This window comes from Haplochromis burtoni, unplaced genomic scaffold (genome assembly GCF_018398535.1).
Source record: "Haplochromis burtoni strain Fernald_Lab_line unplaced genomic scaffold, NCSU_Asbu1 Contig_158, whole genome shotgun sequence".
Lineage (NCBI taxonomy): Eukaryota > Metazoa > Chordata > Actinopteri > Cichliformes > Cichlidae > Haplochromis > Haplochromis burtoni.
In genome coordinates, this window is record NW_024582519.1 from 583,152 (window position 1) to 604,007 (window position 20,856).

Sequence of the window (20,856 nt, forward strand, 5' to 3'; positions counted from 1 at the left end):
TATAGAGTACTGTGGATACTTTTTTCACGACTATGTTTATTAATAGTGTGCTTTATTATAATTTAGTTTGCAGTTTCACCAAGCTTTCATTATCAATTTTACTCCAGTCACACAAAGCCAGGCAGGATTTCAACTAAGCAACTAAACTCAGAAAGCATTTCATTTCAAAATATTATATTTGTATTTATTTTTATTCAACAAACATGGTGGTTCCTTCTTTCATGAATGAGGAGAACATGTTTGAAGGATCCAAGATGCAGATTTTATAGTCCACCTGTAGTTTCAGCACGGCGCCCCCACATCATCCCATTGTTAAGTTGTTTCCATATCAGAAATCCTTCTGAACTCTCTTTCACATCTTTTATCGATTCACAAGTTTTTCACCAAGGGAAATGAAAAGTGTTTAGCAGAAGACGCGTGAGGGTACAACAGTTTATTCTCAGTAAATGTACGATGTCCCGCCATGCCTCCTTTTCAGGTTTTAGTGACAGACACTAATCATTTAGTGTTATTAATTTGGCATGAAAACATTCAGCGTGAACATTTTTTTTTTAACCCTTTGATTTTAAAAAAAATCCTAACAGCCAGGTCTTATTGTGGATTTAGTAAAATTTAATTTATCTACAATTATTCCTCCATATAGATAGATTCTTTATTCATTTCAATGTCGCTCTTAAAGTGATAAGTTACACAATATCATACAGAAGCTGGATGCCAGTATTGGACAAAAAGTTGCAAAAATATTTGTCTTTTTTGTCTCTTTACATCTTTTCCATCAGTGTTTTGCAGCATATTGCAGAGCAGTCGGTGAAATGGAACAACTGTGACGCTGAACTCGAACTGATCGGGGGGCGAAGTGCAGGTGACGCCAATGCTGCAGGTGCTTGTACTGGTGAGGGCAGCAGTGCAGGATGGGGAAAATGAGAATGCATTGTGACCCATTTTAAATCCACTTCTGCAAATTCTCCAGATGTGTTAAATTTAACTTAAGGGTTTTTCTGTGATTAGGAACTATGTGACAGTACATTAGAAAAACAAAACAACTAATAAAATCCATCACAAACTGATGGTGAATGCAGCAGAGATGAATACACTGACATGTTTAAACCTCTCAGCTGTCGCTGAAAATTGAGTTTTTGGAAAGAACATCGTCATCTTGAACTAAAAATGTCCAAAAACTAACGCATACATGTGTTGGAGTAAAGAAGAAGACAGCATGGCAGCCCAGACGAGAAACTGCTTCCATATTTTAGTCCTACTCAGTTTCTCAGGTGCGTTTCTGCAGAGTCTTTTCTCTCCTTTTTCTCCTTTCACTGATTTTCTCTAGTCCTCATCTTCATCCTCCTCATCATCGTCGTCTGTCTGGTCCCTGGTGTCGAGGTCATCTTCATCTTCCACCTGCAAGGAAAGGGTCACAGTCTAACTAAAGCAGACAGACGAAACAGAACTGAGTGGTTCGCACTTACGTGTTTGCATCTATTCCTCTGTAACTATTAAATAATTACTCACTGCTAAAGCTACCACGACAGCTAACAAGCTTTAATGATACTTAGTCCAAGACTAGACACTAAAATCTTGCTGGTTTTTTTTTTGGCAATGAAAAATAAGATGAATGACTAAAAAGAGTCAATTTCAACCCCTATAGGCCGCAATCACACAGGCTTTGAGACCACAAAGCAGACACAGGTCACTGGAGACAACCTGTAGTCTCCAACCAGTTGGTGAGCGGTTGCTGTAGGTTGCTCACAGTTGATAGCGGGGGGAAAAAAAAAAAAAATAATAATAATAATAATAATAACCTGCAAATAACCTGCAAACACTCATGAATTCCTTGCATGCAAACTGTGGGCTACTGCAACCTGCTTGCAACGAAAATCAATCATAAGAAGACTGCAGCGCCCTCTTTGCAGCCATTTTCACTTGGTGACAGCCAGAAACCACTAGCCAACCAGTCGGTGAATAGACATTTTAGTTACCGCTGTCTCGGCATGTGTGACTGAGGCTGCAGTGTGGTCGTTTTTATTTTGAATCCTCGCTAATCAGAATCAACTCACTGTTCATTTATTTGGATCAGACTGAATAATCTGGGGAAAGTTTAGATCAGACTACATGCATACTACACTGGGGTAAAAAAACAAACCAAACAAAACAAAAAAACAAGGGACAGTTTGAAATTTTATACTTAATCCAACTTTTTCTTCTCCAGCACTTTCAAATCCTCCATAACTGGCTATCTAATCAAAACTCTCACAACTGAAAAACATATTTAAGCTATTTTAAAAACTGCAATCAAATCAATTTTACACCAACTGTCATAGAGCCACATCAATATCATGAGATATGTCATAGTTTCAATAACAACACTGTGCTAATTTAATGTCTGTGATACAGGATGTTAGAAACAAGCAGTGTTACCCTGATGTTTGTTCTGTTTTAAGATCGTCCTCTGGAGAATATTCATCAAAGTGCAAACTTGCAAAAGTCTCGTGGCTCATTGTCAGTTCAGCTTGAGACAATTTTCTTTTGGCATAAGAAGGCGTAGGCATAAAGACTTCCAAGAGCCTACGGCTACCTGAGGGGACCTGGTGAACCAAACTCTGACCTGGGATCTCTGCTGGATGTTACTGGTCATCTTTCTTTCCTCTCACTCAAACCTTTTAAAGAAAATTCTCAACCTTACTGCTGGAGGTTGTTGGGGCTGCGTGCTTTACTAGCCTGAGAACAAAACTAGAGGTAAAAGGCTGAAACAGCAGCTCCACTTCATGTGGATGTTCATTTTCTCTGTGACACACATTTTCCCGTATGACAATACTAATGCAGGGAAGTAATCAGTCCCAAAATCTGCTGGGTGTCCCGTTAACAAAATATTCCTATAATTAACAAAAATATTCACATTATTTAAATGTGAGGCTATTAGATATTTCATAATTTCTACTGTTGAATTTTACTGGGCTGAACTAATTTGTTCCTTATGTTTGGATAAACGAGGCAGATTGGCAGTGAAAACTATACATTTCATACTGGTGATTTTAGAAAATGCTAATAGCTTTTCTACCGTCTCTCCCAGCTCTTTGAGTCTCTTCTTCAGGTTGGTGATCTTCTGGTCTTGGTCTGCCAGCAACATCAGCAGGTCATCCTGCTCCTTCTTGGACTCCTGGACGTCAGTTTGCAGCTTCTCCTTCTCCGTCTGTAGGATGGCCACCGTGCTCGTAGTTGAATCCAGCCGCTTCTCCAGCTCCGCCCGGCTCTCTGACAGGTTCTTTACCTCTGCCTGAGCCGCAGAGGAGACGGGAGAGAGAGAGAAATAATATATGAGAAGTCCAAGCTGAATGCAGTATAAAAACATTACGGTAAATGAGGGTCAAGTGATTTAGAGGATCACATATTCTCACACACCTTTAGTCTCTCCATCTCAGACGTCTGCGCTCCCAGCCTGCTCTCCAGTTCAGCCATCTTTGCAGCATCTAATGAGCTGTCACTAGAGGGGAGTGTGTCAGAGCACTGAGAGAAGCCAGAGAAAGGTTCATTAGTTTTAAACAACTTCAGCAAATCTATGTCAAATTGATCTTCTCATGATTTTTACCCCGACTTCAGCTCTTCTGAGCAGGTCTTGTCTCTCCATCTTCAGCTGGCCGATTTCTGTTGACTGGGACTGAACTTGACTTCTTAAAGCCTCCAGTTCCTGCAACACAGCACACATTCAGCACAGGTACAAAATACTAACACCCGATCTGATTAATGCCTCCAGGTTAACTCTGGTGACATATATAATTCTTATTGTGAGAGACATGAAAATAAGGTGATCCTAGTACAAAGTCTGTGTCCCCGAAGTCCATCCCGTCCTAAAACCACTAATACTCTACAGCAAGCTGTAGCGCTGCACTTCCTGAGAGGTTCTTCAGGCTTGAGTCACACCCTCTTGCATACATGTAAACATCATAAATCATCTTGAATATTTATGTCAATAAAAGTGAAAATAAAATGGTACCTCTCTGTTAGTCACAAGAGTAATTCGAACACTTATTTAGTGACAAAACAAGCATTTGCCTCATGCGCTTAACCTTTTGAAACATTTTTAGCAAACAGGGGGTTCAAAGGAAAAGCAGGGACAGGTGTGAAGTGATGAATCCCACCTGGAGCAGCTCTGTGTTGTCTGATCCTCCTGCTGGACCCTCTGCTGTCTGTGCAGCTCCTGATTTCTACAGTTACACAGAGTTAAAACATTATGCAGTCACTTTCACTCCAGATACAATATGTAACTGTGTGATTAACCCAAACACAGACATGAAGTGGTTTTTAGAAGCTCCCATATCCAGATATGTTGGAAAGTTTAAACGTTAAGGTTTCTTTGTGTCTTTGGATTTGGGTTGCATGTTTATAGTTGCAGTAGTGTTTTCTGGTTGATCTTCGTCTTCTAATTTATTCTACAGGTGTGGTTTAAACATTATAATGATATAATAAGTGTTTATTTTAAAATAAGACATAGAAAGCAATGTGTCAGTCCAAATCTACTGTGGTTGTACAGAGTCCACATTACTCCCCCGTGTGTCAGTCAGCTGTTTGGAGGACTGTTTTGCCTACAGTTGTTTTACACCAACAAACGCATCAAAACAGCTTCAAAACATCTTCAAAACATCTCTCTGGAATCAGCCCCCAGAACAACAATGCCAGTACGCACAGACTTAAAAAGAAAAGAAAAAAAAGATACTAACCAGGCTGCTGATGAGAGCATCTTTGTCACCAAGTTGTGTTTGAAGTAGCGAGTGCTGTTTGCGGAGCTCCTCCACCTCCTCTCTGAGCTGGGTCAGCTCTTCTGTCTGCAGCCCGTTCACCTGAGAGCCGTCTCCCTGGCTGTTGGACTGACCCTGGTTCTCTTTAGCTGAAGTTAGAGCACAGACACTCAGTTTAAGTGTTAACAACAGCAAATCTACAATCCTGAGCTGATTTAAGGCTCAATCACGCTGGAGTAAAAATGGGATAGCAACCTTCTCGTGAGTAGGAGGGGGAAGCTTGGTGGTTTACTGGTGACTGCATTGAAATTTTTGCATTTAGCAACCAACTGCAATAAGTTGCAGCAACTATCTGGCCATTGTGACCACTGTTAATCCAAAGGTTAAAGCAGCCTGTCTCCAAACAATCGTGGCCTAATTTGGACTGACTGTAAACATTCTTAGACAGATTGACAAAGGTTTGGAAATAACTGTCATCTAATTTATCAACAGACCACTTACTAACACTTTGCAATCAATTTGACTCTGTGCTCAAGTCAGTCTCTCTGCAATATGGGACAAGTCAGCTACATCAGAGCAGGGTAGGTGAGCCTATGTCATCCATCCACCCTCTTCGGCTTGTCCAAGTAAGGGTCACAGGGGGAGTCTTTCCCAGGTACCTTAGGGCGACAGGAAGGGTACACTCTGTACGAGTCACCAGTCTGTCGCAGGGCTAACACAGAGAGACTCGCACACTCACATTCACACCTATGGGAACTTTATAATCATCAGTTAACCTAACCCCACTAACTGCATGTCTTTGGACCACTGGAGAAATCCAGTGTACCCAGTACGGGCACAATTTTGCAGTTAAATCGCCGTCCTGCAGCAGCTACATCACCATTTGTGAATAAACCTCCGAATTTCAGTCTCATATCTACAAGGTTCTGGCTGAACTCTGATTCTAAGTAACAGGCTAGAGATACTCAGCTTTTACGTGTCTGTGAGCTACTTTGCTTTGATAGCAAAGAGTTTAGGCAGTTTATTTGGGTTTGTGTCTTCATGGTTTTGTCTCTGTCATTTTGCCTAAGAAACCTTTGCATTCGCTGTCATCCTTGTTAGTTTAGTACAGATTGGAAACAGAAAAAAAAATTGGCTACTATGTGATCTAAGAACAGAAACCTACAAGTATCTCTTGAGGCGACTAATTTGTCTCACACTTGTTTAATGCCACACAAACTTGCACACAAGGAAATGTAAAAAACAGCATCATTTTTCTCCTGTAATAACTTTTTGGTTTTAAAAACAATTTCTCAATGACTTCTGAAAGCGATGCAAGCAATATGGAAGACTGTATTATAGGAATATAGCACAGATTTTAATCACAGGTATGACACTCACATGCTTGACAGCCTCACTGTGATGACAAGACTGCATGAAATCACGACACACTGTCTGTTGTGTGCTAAGAAAGTGCTACAGAGTTCGAAAAGCACAAAATTTCACTTTAACATTTTGTTTATGAAACAAAGTAAATTGCTCCTATGAAACGTGGCTGTGTGCGTGACGGTCTCGCACAATTTGATATAAAACAGTATCTGGGGATGTTGCTGCACATCCCTGTTGCTCTATTATCTGAGCAAGGGGGCAGTAAAAGCTTAATGTGTCCGTCGGAATGAGGTTGATAGGATTAAAATCGTGCATGTCAGTCCCTCATTTCTCATTCATTATGAGAAAATGTATTTTAAATGAACTAAATCTCTATATTTTATGTATCTAAAGTCACACCACACACACAGCCGATGAGGTGCACCCACCTAATTTCAGCTTGAGGATGTTGTACTGGTCTTTGTGCTGCTGGATCTGCGACTGCTGCTGGGTGATTGTAGCCTGCAGCTGTTCATTCTGGGAGGTCATGCATGCCACCTGCTCCTTCAGCTCCTGAAGCTGAGCGTCCTGAGGATCATGTGATCAAAATCAATCTGTCAGCAGGAGAGTACATCAAACTGAACAAACACAACATGTAACAAAATGAAAATTGTGTTATTTACCTGCTCTCTGATCAGCTCTTTATACTGAGTCACAATGTTGTCGTGCTGCTCTAATGTCTTCTTCACCTCCTCTTCCTTCTTCTCCTCCTCGCTAGACTTGTGAACTGCTTTGGTTATCACTCCTGTGGAAAAGTAGGGAGAGGAACATAACTCGTTAGGCCAACTGAAACTCTGCAATAGTTCTCTTAAACTGTTCGTGTTAGGATGAATGTGACGGAACTGACCTTCCAGTTCTTTGACCAGCTTGGTAAACTCATGATCGAACAACATCTGCTCTGGAGACGGGAAGACGGGCTGCGGCTTCTGAGCCGCCCGCGAATACAGTTCATGTTTGGTGATGAAGCACAGCTTCTCTACAAAGTTTTCCTTTCCGATCCGCTTTTCGATGAGCTGCTTTAGCTTCTCTCTGAAGAGGAGAGAGCACAGTAGCTTTGTCACAATATTAAACAGATTTTTATTTGTTTTAAATTTGTCAAATCAGGGGACAAAGACACCACATTTAAACAATGTACCTCTCATTTAAACACTTTAGATAGACAAATGATGGATATATAGCAGCTGAAATGATGAAAATCTGATTTGTGAAATGCATGTAATCTATATTTTTTTAACTTATCACCATAATAATGTGTTTACTTGTGTGTATACTGAGTATTGTTGTCGTTCTGTCACCAAAAATGTTAGGTAAACCTAATTATAGCATGCACATGTTTGAGTGAGTGAAAGAAATTTACTTGGTATAGTTTTCCAGCGAGTTGTCGTTATAATAGATGCAGATGCCGAGAAGCAGCGCACACAGGCCCTGCACCAGCCTCTCGTCCTCCCCCAGGTTCTCTGAGATCTGAGCGGTCAGCTACAAGAGTCAGTGTCAAGGACTCATCCAAGTAAAGATGCACATTTTAAGTAAGACTGAATGAGAGGTTTTAACCTAAACACAAAATCGAACTGAATAAAAGAAAAAAGCATAATAAATAACTTGTTTACGAGGCATTAAGAACCCTATGAAGTAGTAAAACTGACAAAAGGATACAAAAGGAACATTTTCTTGATTGTGCAGAAAGTGCGTAACGGCAATCGGACAGTTGCTGATCCATGTACACAGCAGCATGAGGAGGCCCACCCTGGTCTGCACTTTACTGCCCTGCAGAGAAAAACAACAAGACAGAAGGAGAGTCAACGAGCTTCTGTATAACTACAGTGACACTTAGAAACACAAAAACACGATGCTACACGACAAAAAACACAGAAAAGAGAGTCAGACTGAATCCTCGTCACATTTAAACGTGACTGGGAATAGTTTAGAGGTTGGATCCAGATTACTTAACCAATTAACGTATCTAGTAAGCAGCCATTTCATCGGAGCATGAGCGGAGTATAGATGTTAGCTCTAAAATGGTAAATTACATTAAAAAAGAAGCATTGGATTTGCTGGTACAGCAACAATTAAACATCCTATCAGTGGAAATGGCGAAGTTAAAACAATGCATGTCCTTTTCTGGTCAATAAAAATAAGGAAATGGTTAAAGTAATCCTTCAACACATGTCATACATTAGTGGTTAATGAGGTTATCATAAGGACAGTCAAAACAAAAACATTAAGATATTTAGACTGAGGTTAGATTTATCAGAGCAAGCAATCCTGTGATAATTACTAAAAAAATGTAAATAAATAAAATAACTACATGATCAACAATAAAATCAGTTTGCTTTGAAAATAACTGATTGCAAAGTGTTATGAAACTGCAACGGAAACTTTCTCATTTCCAGCTGTCAGCACATGCAAAGCAAACCCCGCTAAATGTGCTTTTCAGGATTTTTTTTTTTTTAAATGACAAATTATTTCATTATTATTAAAACAGCTTAAAGATCTTTAAAAGAGCTCAATGTGGATTTTTTTCCCCTTCTTTATAAAAAACGTCCCTCAAATGCGCACATTTATGGGAAACTGATGCCAGCGAGTGGATATGTCATCTCTATCACTGAAAGGAAGACAGGATGATTTTCATGGAGTTGGAACATGAGATGATGAAAAACAACAGTGTGACGCGGTACGGAGATGAGCAAAAACCTGTTAAGTTTAAATTGTGGCTTAAGACTGCCAATCAACGGGTGCATTAACACTTAACGCGCGACATGCTTTTAAGAAAGGAGCTCTCTGAGTAAGCAGTGAAGGTGTGGATAAAAACTAATCAGCATTCAAAACTATAAAAACTTACAAAAATCACCTTTTCAGCTTTTGTCTCCAAATGTGACGCAATGCAAAATAAATAAAATGAAGAGGAAAACAAAAGAAAAGACAATGACCACCACAGGCGTCAACTGAGCACACATTGGCCTGGTCTCTACAAAGACGTCATATGTGTGTGGGGGGGCACTGATGACCATTAACACTTGAGACATTGCTGAAATTGACTTATGTAAAGCAAATGCTGTGTGACACAGCTTCATAATACAAAATAATCTTAGAGGAAGCATTTCCACTTCTGTATCTCTTCCAGGAAACCACCAACACAACACATCACATCAAGGCACAGCTATCCAGTTACAACTGTCTAATGGGCTGCACTGCTGCCAGCCTGAGACTGGAAGTCAGAAGAGGTGTGGCTCGTATGAATGTGTGTTTTTAACACAAAGCTGCACACTGCATATGCCTGACACAAAGACATCTTCTTCACAAGTATGACCCACTGTCAGAGATCTTAATTCTGTTCTAGACAATCGGTGATAAAAATCTGTTCGCTACCTAGAATCCAAATCACATATGCAGATTTTAGTAAACAATGGACGCCCCACACAAGCAGTCGGCAACCACTGGCTGCCAGGGAAAAAGGTGTATTTGTCAATTGGATGGCAAGTTGTTGCTGGGTGTTTCTGTGAAATTGTTTACTAAAGCATCATTACCATAATCCTAGAAAATAATCAGTTACCCCCCAGCCAGGACACCCCCCCAAAAAAAAATAAAATAAAAATATTTATTCCACAATAGGTTGGTGAGTAGCAGCTGACAGGCACATTAGGGCAAACTAGTCATGAAGAGACTGATTTAGACTCCTGCACAAAATCTATGTTGTAACCAGAAAACCCTCTTAACCCTTTGCTGCACTCGTCCACATCACTGAGTAGTTTGGGTACATCAGCTGCCTTGATCCGATGTGTAGTTACATTTCTCGGGAGGTACACGTCAGCTGACATGGAAGGTTACAGTGTAGGTTTACAACGGGGTTTCCGGTTCGTAAGTTATGACATAGATTTTCTGCAGAAGTCTACATGATGAAGCATAACAGTCCTGTACTGATAACCTCCTTTGGTCACTAGCATGCCACTATAACTTGTCAGCAAGCAATTAGGTTAGTCGATGATGGCCTTCAAGCCTGAGTGACTGAAGCCTTAGCCACTTTACACTTGAGCACAATCCTGGATTTGTGGTTCCATCTCACCCACACTTATGAACAAGATCCTGAGATACTTGAATAACACTAAAATGGGAAAGCAAACCTGCAGGAGTGCCCTCTACAGTTTTTAAACGGAGCACCAGGGCCCACCAGACAGCACATGCTCATACCAGCTGCCTTAGTTGAACAGTTTTCACATGTTCGTCAGGCTGGATATCAGGTAATGGAGGTTTGATGCAAATGTCCGTCGCAGACACATAACAATGTGGCTCTTGCACAAACTACCTAACCACACTGAGGGTTTTCATTAGTGATAATAATTCTGAAACATGAAATGATTTCACTTCCTCTTTTACAGGAGGTGACCGTCAAGCTCTTGGTAGGAAACTTGAGCACACCATCAAGGCTTAGAGGTTGTGAGTATCCAAAGACCAACCTCAGGCCTCAAGCAATAGGAGTTCAAAGTACGTTTATCTTTATCAAGTTGTTTCACAACAGATAAGTACCAGCAGTAATTTGGAGCCTTTCAGCAGCATGAAGTTAGTTTTTAAATCTGTTTTGGTACCAAGGTTATGTTTTACAAGGCCTCTTTGATCCCATTATTTGGGATTTCCAGTTCAGAAATATCTGAACCCAAAGGAAGACATAAAAATCATACAGTCCTATAAATCATCTGCCAGTTTTGCTGTGCGCCATGCAGGACAAAAAGCAGTGACAGTCACTCACTTGAACAGGAGAAGGCCCAAAAGTTGCTGCAGTACTCACTTCCTGAACAAACAGATAAGGGCTTGCAGCACAGCAAACAAAGTTCAAAGTTTAAAGTAGGTGTCAGGATGATAGCACCAGAGATAAACAATTAAAAACAGCCAATGTGTCCCTTTTCTCTGAACCTCTCTTGGGTGTCCACTTGTGTACTTCCCCACAAGCCCCTGGTGAAAACACTGACAGCAACCACATCTTACAGGTGTGTGAGGAGGAGTTCACTTGTGTGTCACCCTAATGAGGAAGCGCTGGGTCAAAGCTTTCAGTTAGGGACAAAGATCGGGTAGTAAAGAGTTATAAGGAAGCAAGATCCCCCAAAAAGTGGGCCAACAAGACCCCTACTACAACTGCCAAGCCAAAAACATAACACAGACAGGTGCCACCCAAACACTCACACACAGGTACACTTTACTCACCCGCCGGACGATCTTATCACCCTGCAAAACCACAATAATGTGACAACACTGTTCTCTTCACTGTGATCGACAATAGTGCTGTTTTAAGAAACCTATGGCAAACGGAGACACACAGCCTATCAGCACGCTCCTCTGTATCATCATTGCCCTACCTGGGAAAGGATGTTGGTGCACTGCTGCAGCAGAGACACAGGGGGCTTGCCCAGGCTGGTGGCAAGCTGAACCCTCAGCAGCTGCTCTTTCTGGGTGAGGTTGTCCTGCAGGGCATGAGCTAAGGCCACAGCAGCACACCAGTTTGAAAGAGAGTCTGCTGAGAACAGGCCTCCACACAGCAGCTGTCCTGCAGAGATGGAATTGGCTAAAAGGCAGAAAAAAAGTGAGCTATTAAGCACTTAAAACAGTGTGAACCATCTAAAAGCACAGACCACATGTTATTTATTTATAGGACCTGAAACTGTTACTGACCATCAATGGTGGAGGGCAGCAGTGTAGCAACTATCTCCCCCTGGCCTTTCTGGTTTTTATAGAGGAAACACTGAAAACAGTAAAGGACTGCACAGCGAAGCACAAATGGTTGTCTCTCGTTCACCATGGACATGAGCAGCACCACAATGGCTGGTCTGTGGGGACATGAAGAAGAGAGGTCACCATAGGATTTAGATGGATAAAGGCGATTTAACAGGTCAGTCCACTGGTTGTGTTTTTACCTTGGTGGGTTTGATGGAGCGTTGACAGAAGCAAAATAGTCCTGGTTGACCTGAGAGCCTCTGATAACCTCTGAAACTGTGTTGATGGTCTGAAAGAAAGCATCCAAATCAAAGTCACGATCATTAATCTGCATAAGCTCACTGCTGAGCAACAAAAATTCTCTTTTTTCAGCTTTGTTACTCTAAGTATCATGACATATCAAACCAGTTTCCATGTCGAAGTGTCTCCTGCAATGCACAAAGCTCCCATCTTTTTAATTTGATGCATTTTTTTCCCCCAAATGTCAATCTGGACCTTTCTAGATTTTAATTAGCCCCATACAGAGGCATGTCTTTAAGCTTTAGAAACTCCCAGTGTACCCTAAAGTCTCTGGGCTCACAGTATCCCAGACACAAAATATAAATCACTGTCTGGCCGACCAAGATTTCAGTGTCGACATTGATCTTAGGATAATAACTATTTGTCAGCAAACAATTCAAGCCACACCACTGCTATCCTCATTGTGGATGGGATTCTCCCAGCGCTCTTGTCCGAAGTGATTTTAATTTTTGGTTTTCTTCCTCCAATATGATTACATTTGTCTATCAATGAGTCACCCGCAGCCGCTTTACTTTACTGACCGACCCAAAACATAACATGTTTTTCAGGAGAATTTAAACCCTTGTCCTAAATGCAGCTGTGCTGATGCATGACATGAAGGAAAGTATTGGGCCACACCTCTTACTGTCTGAGGTTGTAGTCTGTAGCACGGGGTCCCCACAAGGAACAGTACTCGGCCCTTTCCTCTTAACCCTGTACACTGCGGACTTCAGTTATAACACGGACACTTGCTATCTCCAGAAGTTCTCAGACGACACCGCCATTGTGGGTCGGGTGTCGGAGGGAAATGAACTGGAATACAGGGGGTCATCAAATACCTCTTTGCATCAATGCCAGCAAAACGAAGGAGCTGGTGATTGACTTCAGCAAAAAGCCAGCCCCTATTACACCAGTGAACATCCAGGGTTTGGACATTGAAACAGTGGAGGAGTATAAATACCTGGGTGTTCACCTCAACAACAAACTGGACTGGCCCACAAACACAAATGCACTTTACAAAAGGATCTAGAGTCGTCTCCGCCTGCTACGGCGGCTGAGATCCTTCGGGGTGAACAGGCCACTCCTAAGGAAATTTTACGACACTGTGGTGGCGTCTGCTATTTTCTATGCTGTGGTCTGCTGGAGTGGTGGAATGGCAGAGAGGGGCAGGAGGAACCGCAACAAACTGGTCAGGAGGGCCAGCTCTGTCCTGGATTGTCCGCTGAAGTCCATCGAGCAAGTTGGGGAGGGGAGGATGTTGTCTAAGCTAACATCCATCACGGACAGTCCCTGCATGAGACTGCACTCGTTCAGCAGTAGACTTTTACACCCAGAGTGTAGGAAGGAGCGCTACCGCAGGTACATTCTTACCAGCAGCTGTCAGACTCTATAATGCAGCTTAACATTCTTTTGGTCATCTTACTCACCAGCTTGTTTGTTTACTGTACATTTTATACATGTCTCCGTACAATTTTTCTATACATATTCTGTACATACCTGTATATACGAACTTCGGTTGCTTATGTTTATAGGACCACCTTGTGTCTTCCTTTTATATTTTATTTCCCCTTGCTGTAAGAGTTCTGTAACACCGAAATTTCTCATCCGTGGGATAATAAAGGTTTATTCTATTCTATTCTCTTTGAATTGATGTGTTTAGGTTCCACTGCCATTGCTGTATAAACCATACAAACATAAATGTTAGGACCTCTCTGAATTCGAATGTGATACGTTTTAACCTCTCAGACATGCCTCAGCACTTGTTTGCTGTGAGAACTAAAGAAGCTTTTGAATGCTTCAATGGCTAATGGTCCCAGACTTAACGAGCGGGTTGTTGTAATTACCTCAGTGAGGATGTCTGCAGGGACACCAGTGGCCATGAGGATGGTGCACAGCTGCTGCAGTAGGCCACACTGGAACATGGACTTCTGACAGCTGGCTGTAGCTCCAGGAGAGTTCACTGGAGACACCATGACTCGCACCAGCTGGGATTACAACATTATTTAACAGTTATTTAAGAGTTTTAACAAATAATATTCAGCTGTTTTTAATTAGTACTTAGATCAAGATAACGATTAGAGATATTACCTGCAGCATGAGATGAAGGTTTGTGACCTTCTGTGCAGACCAACCAGAGTTATCGTCACCAACCTCGAACCAGGGCTTCATTCTCTGGATGTAGGAGCCTTCTTTAAAGAAGTTCTGGTTGGAGCTGTTGTTCTTTAGCAGGTTGAGGAGAAGAAGCAGACAATCCTCTACCACAATACCTGCACACAAGAAAGAGGACAGATGTCAGGATATATCACAAGCCAAACCCCCCCCCCCAAAAAACCCCCCCACTGTGTTTAGAGAAAAGAGGTAGGATCGTATTGTTCAGTAACAATTCTGTGTAAAAATCCATTTACCTCCATCGCTGCTGCCTTCTTCTGTGATGATATCTAGGAGGCGTTCAAACGCATTCTCAAATGCCACAATTTTCTGAATGGCAGCGTTGCCTTTAGTCAGCTGTTGAAGTAGCAACAAGCCCTGATGGTGGCAGAAAACAAAATGTCACAGACTCAAACAGACCTCTACTCAACACTCTGTTTCAAAGGGGTTCAAATACAGTGTAATACAAAATGTAAGTGTGCTTACATCATTGCGAATTACTTCTCTGGAGTCTGCCAGCAGGTCCATCAATCTGGAAACACCTGTGAGAGTAAACAGAAACAAAAAATGTTGCTGTTAAAGCAATAAATTCCCGACATGACAAAGTTCGATATAATGCAGAGATAAGAAACTCACCCATGGGGCTGACCAGAATAATACCCTGGATCTGTGGACCCTGGTTCTTCAGCAGAGCAGTCAGCAGCTTCACTCCGGGCCACCGTACATGAAAGTCAAACTCCTAAAAATGCAGAAAAGCATCAGACGGGGGTCAGGAAAAATTTAACAATACAGAGTTTCTGCTGCTGGATCAAAACCACTCTGTACCTCCAGCAGAGTGAGGAGCAGGGTTACGTGCTCAGGATCCTGGACGAACGTGTCTGTAAACTGGAGGCCGAGGTCGTCTGCCTGCTTCTGTGCGTTCTCATCTGTGAAGCGAGATTGAAAATGAGTCACCGTCTCAGGAGTCATCCATGTAGTGTGTGGACCCAGCTGGTTTGTTCATATAAATCAGCCTGAGCAACACAACAGTGAAGCTCACATGTATAACTTCAATTACCAATGACGAGCGACTTTACAGGTACCATGACAATGAGAGACGCGCTCAGGGTGACAAATGTGAACAAACCAGGAAGACAAGAGAGGCTACACACAGGAGAGGACAGCAGGGTTACCGCCAAAGGAAGTGTATTCTAAGCCCACAGTGATAAACAGTTAATTAGGGATGAGTGCAGCACTTTAAAGCAAAGAACTGAAAATAAATGGATGCTTTTCCCAGCTAAGGATCCATTACCGAGATTACAAAAAGAGTGTTCTTGTCTACTTTTAGTGTTATGACTTTATGCAAACAGCTATTGCCACAAACAGACTCGATAAAAGCTTCTACCCATAGGTCCTCATATATGCCTCCTGACTGAAAAACTGATGATTCACTCCCACTTTTAACTGTAGTAGAGCAGGTCGCTATGTGCTGTTGTGTTTAATGAAAATGCTCTGAAAAACCATAACGCATACTACCTGACAGCAGAAAGACACAGAGACAGGCTGCTGATGGCAATTGAAACCAAATCAGAGCTAAAAAGTAAATCACTACTGCCAGATAGATAGAAATCTCTCTAGTTTTGCCCCCATGTACAATAATTAGTATTGGTATAACAACAACAATAACAGTGCAAAATTACTGAGGTATTAAAATGTGATGTGAGGGGGAAAAAAAAACAACAACAACAACAACAACAACAACAAAAAAAACAAAACAAAACAGCCAGAAGATGGGGCGTAATGAAGCATTAGTGAAGCATTCTTGTCAAAACCAAAGTGCCTTCCTGTTTATTTTCTGGTGCCCTCTAATTTTAGTGAAGTTAGTTATAACTAGTTAGCACTAAAGCTACTGCACAAAGGCACAGTTTGAGTACTGACCAGGCACAGACACATTCTTATGCTTCCCTGAGACAGGGAGAGGGGCTACTGCGTCTGCGAGTGCAGGGAGGAAGAGAAGTTCAACGCCTTACCCAAAAGCTAGCATTCATTCCAAGTCCAGCATCAGCTGACAGAGACTTGTTAACCCATGCCATGACAACACCATTTTCATTTATCAGCTTATTTTAATCTTTGCAGGGAATACATTTAAAATGTGCTCTTTTTCAATAACCAAACAAAGGGGACTGTGTGATTCGTAAGTGCCGTTGGTGTTAGAGGGGTTGGCATCATGCACAGTCAAAGAGTTTTACCTTCTGATTCATCTGTAGGTTAAAACATGGAAGAGAAGAGAGAGACGAGAGTCTTTAAATAAAGCAGTCATCATCAGTGTATAGAAGAAGGGAATGCAAACTGACAGCTTTCCATGTTTAACATGAACTGAACTCGTTTACACATGCAAAACAAACATGGGTTTTAAGTCAGTTCAAACCATTTACAGAAGCCTCACAATGAGGAGGAATTCATTTCAATATAGTTAGAAATGTCTTTAGATCAGAGGTTTTATCTTCCAGTTATGAATTCAAGTTAAATTGCACATTTTTTAAGGATGTGGCGTGTAATACCTTGTTCTTCCTCCTCATCATTGCAGATGACGTTGTAAAGCGTATCCAAAGCATAGCCGAGGATTTCAGAGTCAGATCTGTTGCATTTGGGAGACAAACATTAGCATGTTTACTGAGCTGTAATCCACAAGCATTACAAGTATGAGTATTAACATACCTGTCAGTCTGTAGTATGTTAATCAAGTGATCCATTGCCTGTGTTCCAACTTCCATTCGATATTTCTAGAAAACATTTAAAAAAAAATGCTCATAGGATTGGTAATGCAACCATAACCTAAAATAAAGGAATTTTAGTTAGAAACATTCTGGATTTCTGTGGCATTTCTTGTGAAATACAGGAAACCTGCACATCTATCTGTGTAGCAGACCAGGACTAACACCCATGTGTGTTAACGTGAAACCCTGTGCCTCTTAAACCCCTTATTCAAGATCGATAAACTCATTACTCATGGTTGACAGTGCAGCTAATGGCAAAACTGTCAGTGAACAGAAGTGACTTGGTGGAGGTCAGAGATGAGTTCATTTTAATCAGTAGAATGTGACAAACAAGACCTTTAACCAAGGCTACGGATGGCACGTTTATTGCAGTGAGACACAGCAGAAGACATGTGCAGACTGCTTTATGTACATGATGTTAGTGCAGTGATTTCAACTCAAAGTTTCACAGCTCTTCTCTTAAATAGTTTCACTAAAACCTTCAAGAAATTACAATTTTCCAAGGCAAGTTCAGATCCATTTAACTAGCAACTGACTGCATACAGCTTCAGGCCCTTTTAGTTCTCTACTTATACTTTACCTTGGAGAGGGACTTAAGAGCACGGACAGCATCTCTCCGATCTTCTAGAAGTGTGGAGGAGGCAACTCGATCGCACAGCTTCTGGATCTGTTAACGGACATATTATTTTTTAACTATTATTGCCATGCTTGCTGATAATTTCTGTAATTTTATGTCTCTGAAATTGACAGAATTTTTGGAATGTTTTAAAGAGCTGTGGTTTCCAAGTCCCAAGGATTCTGTGGTGGAGTTGTGAGGAGAAGAAGCAAAAAAAAGAAAAAGAAAAAACAATACAAAAAAACAAAATACTGTATATAATTACATTTAGCACACACAGACAGCTGACAACTTAAAGGAAAAAACACTAGTATTTCTGAACCCTTTCAAGTTTTGAAATCTTTTGTTTTAATCCAACACCATCTGACAGCTTGTATCTTAATGTCCACCTTGGTCACTTCAGTAAGATTTACGTATCACTTATGAAAAGGCGCAAGTGTGAATGCACGATGTCTCCTGCATCTCAAGTTGCTTAGCTCTTATTACTAAGATGATGAGTCAACACATGTTTAATGCAAACTGCCATGAAAGTCAACTGTGACAGTGTGATAAAGTGTCTAAGTTGTCTGTCTAAAATGAGATCTGGCTGATTGCAAAGGCCACAGAAAATGACTTGCATCGCTCTAATACTCAAACCATTCAGCAATCCTTCATGTCACCCTGGAAGACACCACTCCCATCATGGGATGAAGGTGACAACTTTGTATTGATTTGCCGAGACAAAGGGAACAAGTGGACCCAACCCACCCCCAAAAAAGGCCCACCAGATGCACTTATTGTAGGGAGGTTTACTGCTTTCATTTTCATACAGGTCCTATTCCAAAAGCAAAAGGCGGTCTAAAAATGCACATTTTCTTGGAAAACCGATAAGTTTTACTGCAGCATGGGATGTCGACAAGTCAACAGTAAATTAATTTAACACCTCTAAACACAGAAAGAGCAGTAACAAGGTGGAGAAACAAAACAGAATTTGAGAAGGTTTCTGTTCAAGTGTTTTGTGCATTCTCAGGAGTGACAGCTTTCTCCCTGAGCAGTCACTATACAAAGATCTGATTATATGTGGCTGTCTGCTGCAATTTCAGCAATGTGTCAGGAGATTCCTGCATGGAACACTATGCATGGCTGTCATCAGCTAAAGTACAAAATATTCAGTTATTTTTTGGTGCTTTTAAACCAATTGATTAGCAGGCAATCAATACTAAATAGTTCGCTGCCGCCCTACGTACACGACGAGGTCTATTTTTATGTTATACACTAGGTCATTTTACAAGATCGCACTAATATGTTTAGTAGATTTACAGATTAAAGTTAATCAAAACAAAACTCTGACGTGTAAACAGCTGACAGTCCTAACGGGCTGGTCCTTGGTGTCCGTGTCTTTCATGGATTTCTCCATTCATTGTGGCTTCACAGCAGGTTACACACACTCCCACTGCTGCCTGACAGATTAGCCACCTTAGCTCATTAGCCCTCTAACTAGCTCGCTGTCAGTTATTCGCCAAGTGAAAGGTATCTTAGGTATCTTCACACATTCTCTTAGGTGTTTGTTATGTGACGGAGCAAAAAATAACTAGTTTAAAAACACAACTCTATCCCCCCTCTTCTCAGTTTGTACGGCGCACAGCGGAGAAACATAAGCTAGCCGCTGCTAGCCCAGCTGCTTTCCTACCGTCTCCGCTCCGGACGGCTGCGGCCCGGCTGCCTGCCCACTTATCACTCCTCTGAAGAAGTTCATCTCGGTGCCGTACTCAGAGCCTCTCTTTCTTCACAAAACACCCCTCTGCCGCCTCTCACTGTGCTCAGTATAATAGACACGTAAGAGAGTACACAATGATATATTTTTTTACACTGACCTATCCCGGAACACTAACGTTTGGGCACTGCGCATGCTCGCAAACGTGGCGATACGTGGCTCAGCAGCAGACCACCAGCCGGTTATTTAAAGGGCAAGAAAACTAATGATTATGCTCTGTGATAGGCAATGCAGCGATAAAATAAACAATTATCAATTAAATCTATCATTAGAGGGTTAAAGTTTTTAACTCTCACACAATGTTCAAGTAAAATTGACTGGAGTAAAATGTGTCATTTAGTGCTAAAAAACACAAAGAATACAAATGTCTCTAAATTTTATACTGTTGTACAGGAGTTACAATCCTTTAAACACTGAGTTTGTTCTGAATTAAATTGATCTGTAACTATCCAGGTGGATTTCAGATCATTGTGCCAGTGGGCATCAAATCAAGAGAAATTGTTGATTTCTCAACAATTGTAACAATGCAAATGTAAACTTGAAACTGTAAACTGTCGTTTCTGTGTATATGTAGTAGCGATTATGTATGATGCACATAAGGAAAAGAGGTCATACAGAGGTCAGAGGCTGCCTGGCAGATACAAGACGTGTATTAGGGCAGCATGGTGGCAGAGTGGTTAGCACTACTTCCTCACAGCAAGTTCCTGCTTCAAATCCTGGCTGGGGTCTGTCTTTACGGAGTTTACATGTTTGACCTCCTCCAAAGTACAACGGTCCAAAAACAAACACATGTTAGGTTAACTGGTGATCAAAGAAGTATTAATTAATGCTGAATTAATATATACAATTATAGGGAGTGCAGAATTATTAGGCAAGTTGTATTTTTGAGGAATAATTTTATTATTGAACAACAACCATGTTCTCAATGAATCCAAAAAAACTCAATAATATCAAAGCTGATTGTTTTTGGAAGTAGTTTTTAGTTTGTTTTTAGTTTTAGCTATTTTAGGGGGATATCTGTGTGTGCAGGTGACTATTACTGTGCATAATTATTAGCAACTTAACAAAAAACAAATATATACCCATTTCAATTATTTATTTTTACCAGTGAAACCAATATAACATCTCCACATTCACAAATATACATTTCTGACATTCAAAAACAAAACAAAAACAAATCAGTGACCAATATAGCCACCTTTCTTTGCAAGGACACTCAAAAGCCTGCCATCCATGGATTCTGTCAGTGTTTTGATCTGTTCACCATCAACATTGCGTGCAGCAGCAACCACAGCCTCCCAGACACTGTTCAGAGAGGTGTACTGTTTCCCCTCCTTGTAAATCTCACATTTGATGATGGACCACAGGTTCTCAATGGGGTTCAGATCAGGTGAACAAGGAGGCCATGTCATTAGTTTTTCTTCTTTTATACCCTTTCTTGCCAGCCACGCTGTGGAGTACTTGGAC

General features: G+C 41.2%; 1 protein-coding gene across 7 annotated transcripts; it reads right to left on the reverse strand.

Annotated features, from left to right (window-relative positions):
* Positions 1–162: 162 nt before the first annotated feature.
* uso1 (USO1 vesicle transport factor) lies at positions 163–19,545 on the reverse strand. Of its 7 annotated transcripts, none has more exons than XM_042225029.1 (26): positions 19,306–19,544; positions 17,601–17,687; positions 16,962–17,026; positions 16,805–16,881; positions 16,493–16,504; positions 15,090–15,190; positions 14,901–15,003; positions 14,751–14,806; positions 14,522–14,642; positions 14,205–14,383; positions 13,961–14,101; positions 12,038–12,126; positions 11,796–11,950; positions 11,483–11,688; positions 8,986–9,000; positions 7,791–7,901; positions 7,495–7,613; positions 6,985–7,166; positions 6,761–6,882; positions 6,527–6,665; positions 4,713–4,879; positions 4,134–4,199; positions 3,584–3,682; positions 3,397–3,501; positions 3,056–3,271; positions 163–1,398 (listed from the first exon to the last, which is right to left on the reverse strand). In XM_042225029.1, exons 1-26 carry the CDS (start codon positions 19,369–19,371, stop codon positions 1,324–1,326), a joined length of 2,874 nt encoding a protein of 957 aa, XP_042080963.1. In that variant the 5' UTR covers positions 19,372–19,544; the 3' UTR covers positions 163–1,323. The 7 variants fall into 7 exon arrangements, with proteins under 7 accessions (XP_042080963.1, XP_005932421.1, XP_005932422.1 ...); XM_005932359.3 differs by lacking the exon at positions 8,986–9,000 and adding an exon at positions 11,331–11,351; XM_005932360.3 differs by lacking the exons at positions 8,986–9,000; positions 16,493–16,504 and adding an exon at positions 11,331–11,351 and having other exon boundaries at positions 19,306–19,545.
* Between the last annotated feature and the right edge of the window lie 1,311 nt (positions 19,546–20,856).

Bases quoted from the DNA above. Each gene is read 5' to 3' on its own strand.
- uso1 (XM_005932359.3), bottom strand. From the start codon at position 19,371: ATGAACTTCTTCAGAGGAGTGATAAGTGGGCAGGCAGCCGGGCCGCAG. The intron at 14,384-14,521 runs GTAAATGGATTT...TCTTGTGTGCAG, and splicing joins AGAAGGCAGCAGCGATGGAG to GTATTGTGGTAGAGGATTGT. The intron at 11,951-12,037 runs GTAAAAACACAA...ATGTCCCCACAG, and splicing joins GCTCCATCAAACCCACCAAG to ACCAGCCATTGTGGTGCTGC.